The sequence below is a fragment of the Sesamum indicum genome, linkage group LG2 (genome assembly GCF_026168435.1).
Source record: "Sesamum indicum cultivar Baizhima isolate 11 linkage group LG2, ASM2616843v1, whole genome shotgun sequence".
In the NCBI taxonomy this organism is placed as follows: domain Eukaryota; kingdom Viridiplantae; phylum Streptophyta; class Magnoliopsida; order Lamiales; family Pedaliaceae; genus Sesamum; species Sesamum indicum.
In genome coordinates, this window is record NC_142658.1 from 1251547 (window position 1) to 1257311 (window position 5765).

The 5765-nt window shown below is 41.6% G+C and overlaps 1 protein-coding gene across 1 annotated transcript; it reads left to right on the forward strand.

Moving 5' to 3' along the window:
* The first annotated feature begins 301 nt into the window (after nt 1-301).
* LOC105176500 (nitrate reductase [NADH] 2) lies at nt 302-5335 on the forward strand. The gene is made up of 4 exons (XM_011099324.3): nt 302-1459; nt 2155-2295; nt 3224-3456; nt 3869-5335. The coding sequence occupies exons 1-4, from the start codon at nt 421-423 to the stop codon at nt 5198-5200; spliced, it is 2745 nt and encodes a 914-aa protein (XP_011097626.1). The 5' UTR covers nt 302-420; the 3' UTR covers nt 5201-5335.
* The last annotated feature ends 430 nt before the right edge of the window (nt 5336-5765 follow it).

Genomic DNA, 5765 nt, shown 5'->3' on the forward strand with positions numbered 1-5765 from the left:
CGTATTTGTCGTGGTTTTATGTGGCTGTAAAACCAAACCAGGGCCGAGTTGTTGGGCGGGGCACGGCCTCACCTCAACCCAAGAGCTCAACACACAACCCCCTTGGACGCAGAAACATTCGTAATTAAAACGAAAATATGTATATATAGTAAATGTATTGAATTTAATATTAATTGAAATTGAGGGGGTGGGGGTGGGGGTGGGGGTGGGGGTGGGGGTGGGGTCCTCTGCCTCAAGGCTTGGACAATATTTTTTTGAAGAGGAATAGTCGCCAACTCCCTCTATATAAACTCCCCAACCTCGTCTCATACTTTTCCAACAAAAAATAAAAAACAAAAAGAAAACAACTACAAAAATATTGTCTGAAGAGAAGCAAAGAAGCTTCCTTCTCCTCCCTCTCCCCCATCCACCACCACCATCATGGCGGCTTCTGTAGAGAACCGGCAATTTGGCCGCCTTGAACCGGCCTTCCAGGGCGTCCCCCGCCCATTCAAACCCGGTCCGACATCCCAGCGCCGGTCCGACTCCCCTGTTCGTGGCTGCAACTTCCCTCCATCCGCCGACATCACTTTCCCCAACAAGCCCAATATGAATGGCAATGCCAGATTTGATTACTCCTCCAGTGATGAGGACGATGATGACGAAAATGATTACTCTTTGGCTATTAAGAAAGCCAACGCCGAGTTAGAACCATCGGTTCTCGACTCGCGGGACGAGGCCACCGCCGACAACTGGGTGGAGCGCAACCCCTCCATGGTTCGGCTCACCGGAAAACACCCCTTCAACGCAGAGGCGCCGCTTCCCCGCCTCATGCACCACGGTTTCATCACCCCGGTCCCCCTCCACTACGTCCGCAACCACGGGCCAGTTCCTAAGGCGGTCTACGAAGAATGGACGGTCGAAGTCACCGGTCTCGTCAAAAGACCCATGCGGTTCACCATGCACCAACTCGAAACCGAGTTCCCAAGCAGAGAATTGCCCGTCACACTCGTTTGCGCCGGAAACCGCCGCAAGGAACAAAACATGGTCAAACAAACCATCGGTTTCAACTGGGGCGCCGCCGGGGTTTCGACCTCGGTGTGGCGGGGCGTGCCTCTACGCGCTATTCTTAAGCGATGTGGGATTATGGGCAAGAAAAAAGGCGCACTCAACGTGTGTTTCGAAGGGGCAGAAGATTTGCCCGGCGGCGGCGGATCGAAATATGGGACGAGCCTGAAGAAGGAAATAGCCATGGATCCAGCGAGGGATATCATACTGGCTTACATGCAGAACGGCGAGAAATTGACGCCGGATCATGGGTTTCCGGTGAGAATGATAATTCCGGGCTGCATCGGCGGGAGAATGGTGAAATGGTTGAAGCGCATAATCGTTACAACACAGGAGTCCGACAATTATTATCATTACAAGGACAACAGGGTTCTTCCATCCCACGTTGATGCCGAACTAGCCAACGCTGAAGGTACGATGAACACATATAAATTTACAAAAATGGTCTCTGGTTTCTAATTATTTATTTATGCTTAGATATTTTTTAGTAAAAATTTTCACACACATAGTCCAAATATGGGAAGCAAATTCTAGGATTTGGTCCACTTAAATTAGTATACAAGTACTCAATAGCAGAATCAGTTATTCAATAAGTGATAATTTGACTCGATAATACGAAATCCAATAATGATTTTCATTCCATAACTAACCAAAATTCTAAATTAAGACACAGATTTTAGTAATTAAGGTTAAATTTTCATCATATTTATCATGTATATTCATATATTTCTCACGTTTGGAATGTGCATGCCAAAAAAAATAAATAAATAAGAGTTGGCGTGAAATATCTTATAATTCATTTGAGAAATTTAATAAAATCGAGTTTCTTTGTATCTAAATTTATTATACAATCAATGTAATATATTTATAATAATTGAATAAAAAATAAATAATAATTTAACTATGTGATTTAGGATGATAGAAACAGATTAGGAGTGTGAGCACATCAGGGTTCTCACAGAGAGAGAGGTGATTGGTGTATAAAAAGCTGTGCAGTCACATTGAACATAGCAACTTGCGCTTTTGTAGTTTAGTATATTACTACAACGAAAGCTGATGGGTTCTGTTTGTGCATTGGCAATGGCAATGGCAATGGCATGCAAACAGCTTGGTGGTACAAGCCTGAATACATCATCAACGAGTTGAACATCAACTCGGTCATTACGACGCCGTGCCACGAAGAGATATTGCCCATCAACTCCTGGACCACTCAGAGGCCTTACACCTTGCGGGGATACGCCTATTCTGGTCAGTTATTACAACATTAATCCTAAATTGCTGCGCTTTTATCGTAATTTAGTAAAACTAGAACTATCGTCATCAACGCTCATCATTTAATGCTATTCCTCGGCTGTGGACGGACGAGATTGTCCTAGGCACATCGTACGTAGCAACTGTAGATAATTCTGCTGCAAACCGACTGCCCGATGATATCATCATCATCATCATCATGCATTGCAAATTGTTAGGATGTAGACAGCATTCCATAATTAGTATTCATTTTCGCCAAACCAAACTTTGCTAGAGACAATTATTTATCTCTACCAAGCGTCATTAATATTGTCATGCCCAATAAAGTAGCTTCATTTTCTTCCCCTTTTTCTTTTGTCCTAAAAATACCATCTCTATATTCTAAAAAATAATTTATAGACATATATCAACAAGATAATTATTTAATAGGATAAATAATTATACATTCAGTAGAATTTCTCAAATGTATTTATAAAATCTCGATTTTAACCATTTAATTAAAACATCAGGGTCGACAGTAGATTATCTGTTTTTGTCCACTATTTTGTTGATAATTACTTGAGCAAGTAGGGAGTGGAATCATATTTAGCGACAGACATGTAAGTTGTTGAGTATAATATAGAGTTCCAGCATTTCAGATTTTTTCTGTTTTACACCTATGTAGGATCCCCATAAGCACCTATCCTTGTGTTTATGAAGATTGGTGGACAATAAACTTCCGTTTTCACTTTTTTGTCTTATACGCCCACATTCTTGACTTTCCGATATTTCAAACGCCAACCTAGTTAGGTTAGAGATCTGCCTATGTATTTTAGTATTATAACTGGTAATATTCGGCATGAAAGTTACAGTCTTGACTTTGGACATGGGTGCATTAGTCGACTTGAATTATTGCTAATCCATAGAAATTTACGTGAATAAACAGGGGGCGGGAAGAAAGTGACGAGAGTGGAGGTAACGTTGGATGGCGGAGAAACATGGCAAGTATGTGTGCTGGATATTCCCGAGAAGCCTAACAAGTACGGGAAATACTGGTGTTGGTGCTTCTGGTCACTTGAGGTGGAGGTGCTCGACCTGCTCGGGGCCAAGGAGATTGCAGTCCGAGCATGGGATGAGACCCTCAACACACAGCCCGAGAAGCTCATCTGGAATGTCATGGTATGTTTACGTATATGTAACCGTATTGTGGTCCAAATACACATAATTATCAAAAACAGATTAATATAGGATTATAATTGACCGACCATGTGATATCACGTGCCAGCATTCTGTGTCCATTATTCCTTTAAGGCAATGGGATCATTTAATATGCTCTTCCTTTGAGAGCCCCCAGTTCAATTAATGGCATATTAATTAATTCTGGGATCCTGTGGAACCGCACGTGGTCACATAATAATTATCCTCTGAATACTTTGTTGTAAGAACCAATGACTTGGAGTTTTTTCATTGCCCTGATGTTTCTTTACCTTACCATTGAAGTTTCCTATTTCAAAATCAAAATATGATAGTTATTTTCTAATAATTAGATAGGTGTGATTAGAATTATAATAAAAAAAATTAACTTTTACAGGGGATGATGAACAACTGCTGGTTTCGAGTAAAAACCAACATGTGCAAGCCACACAAGGGAGAAATCGGGATCGTTTTCGAGCACCCAACTCAGCCCGGCAACCAATCTGGCGGATGGATGGCGAAGGAGCGCCACCTCGAAAAATCTTCCAACGAGAACCAAACCTTAAAGAAGAGTGTCTCCTCCCCATTCATGAATACAACCTCCAAAACGTTCTCCATCTCCGAGGTTAAAAAGCACAACTCCCCTGACTCTGCCTGGATCATCGTCCACGGCCATGTCTACGACTGCACCCGCTTCCTCAAAGATCATCCCGGCGGCACTGACAGTATCCTCATCAATGCTGGCACCGATTGCACAGAGGAATTTGATGCCATACACTCCGACAAGGCCAAGAAAATGCTCGAGGACTATAGAATCGGTGAGCTGATCACTACTGGCTATGCCTCCGCGGATTCCTCCCCGAATAACTCGGTGCATGGCGCAAGTAGTAATCTTCACTTAGCACCAATTAAAGAAGTTTCGTCGACGACGAGGAACGTCGCCCTTGTGCCGCGTGAGAAAATTCCATGCAAACTCGTTGCCAAAACTTCACTCTCTCACGACGTGAGATTGTTCCGGTTTGCATTGCCGAATGAAGACCAAGTTCTGGGATTACCTGTCGGGAAACACATTTTCCTCTGTGCCACCATTGATGATAAGCTCTGCATGCGAGCATACACACCGTCGAGCACTGTCGACACTGTCGGATACTTCGAGCTGGTGGTGAAAGTTTACTTCAAAGGGGTTCACCCAAAATTCCCTAATGGTGGGCTAATGTCGCAACATCTCGACTCCCTGGAATTGGGTTCTTCAGTAGACGTAAAAGGACCGCTGGGCCACATCGAGTACAACGGAAAAGGGTACTTCACCGTGCATGGCAAACAAAAGTTTGCCAAGAAACTTGCTATGATCGCCGGCGGGACAGGAATCACACCAATTTATCAAGTGATGCAGGCAATTCTGAAGGATCCAGAAGATGATACGGAGATGTACGTGGTTTACGCAAATCGAACGGAGGATGATATTTTGCTGAAAGATGAACTTGATGCATGGGCGGAGAAATACCCCGACAGAGTCAAAGTATGGTATGTTATTCAAGAGAGTATAAAGGAAGGGTGGACATACAGTTTGGGATTCATCACTGAAAGCATATTAAGAGAGCATATCCCTGAGTCATCGGAAACCACCCTAGCCTTGGCTTGTGGGCCGCCGCCGATGTTGCAGTTCGCGGTGAACCCAAATTTGGAAAAGATGGGATACGATACTAAGGAAAAATTGTTGGTGTTTTAGATTAAATTAATAATATATAGTGTAATAATTCTGGGTGGAAATTATAATCTCCGTACGTGACTTGTAAATAAAGTCTATATTGTAATTTTTTCTTCGTGTATTTTAACGTTGTGATATGTCCTCTTCTTGCGGATATTTTTCTTTTTCTTTAGTGCCATATTTAAAGTAGTCTTTTATTTTCCATATTCAGAGATGTTGACGATGGGAGGTAATTACCTACACAGTGTAACAGAATACTTGTATTCTAAATTAATCAAAAGGAGAGTTTTTAAATTCCTATAATTTCCTCATTTCCCTAAATATTTACTTGTTTGATTTTAATCATTTTTTTTCTCAAATATTTAGGTCCCATTAAATCCAATCAAATTATGATAAACTATATACCCACATCAACTTCTGATATCGATATATATAGCTCTCCTTCCAAACCAAATGAGTATATATTTTTTATTGTTTGAAATCAATTTTAGATGAAAGAGAAAAATAAATTATTAATTGTTTAAAATAATACAAATTATTAGATTTAGAAAGTGAAATTAAGGAAAACCTAACTGTATTCAAGAAA

What these genes read in the sequence shown, in the direction of transcription:
- LOC105176500 (XM_011099324.3), top strand. Translation starts at nt 421, where the DNA reads ATGGCGGCTTCTGTAGAGAACCGGCAATTTGGCCGCCTTGAACCGGCC. An exon ending in GCGGGGATACGCCTATTCTG is followed by an intron (nt 2,296 to 3,223) that starts GTCAGTTATTAC and finishes GTGAATAAACAG; the next exon opens with GGGGCGGGAAGAAAGTGACG. An exon ending in AGCTCATCTGGAATGTCATG is followed by an intron (nt 3,457 to 3,868) that starts GTATGTTTACGT and finishes TAACTTTTACAG; the next exon opens with GGGATGATGAACAACTGCTG.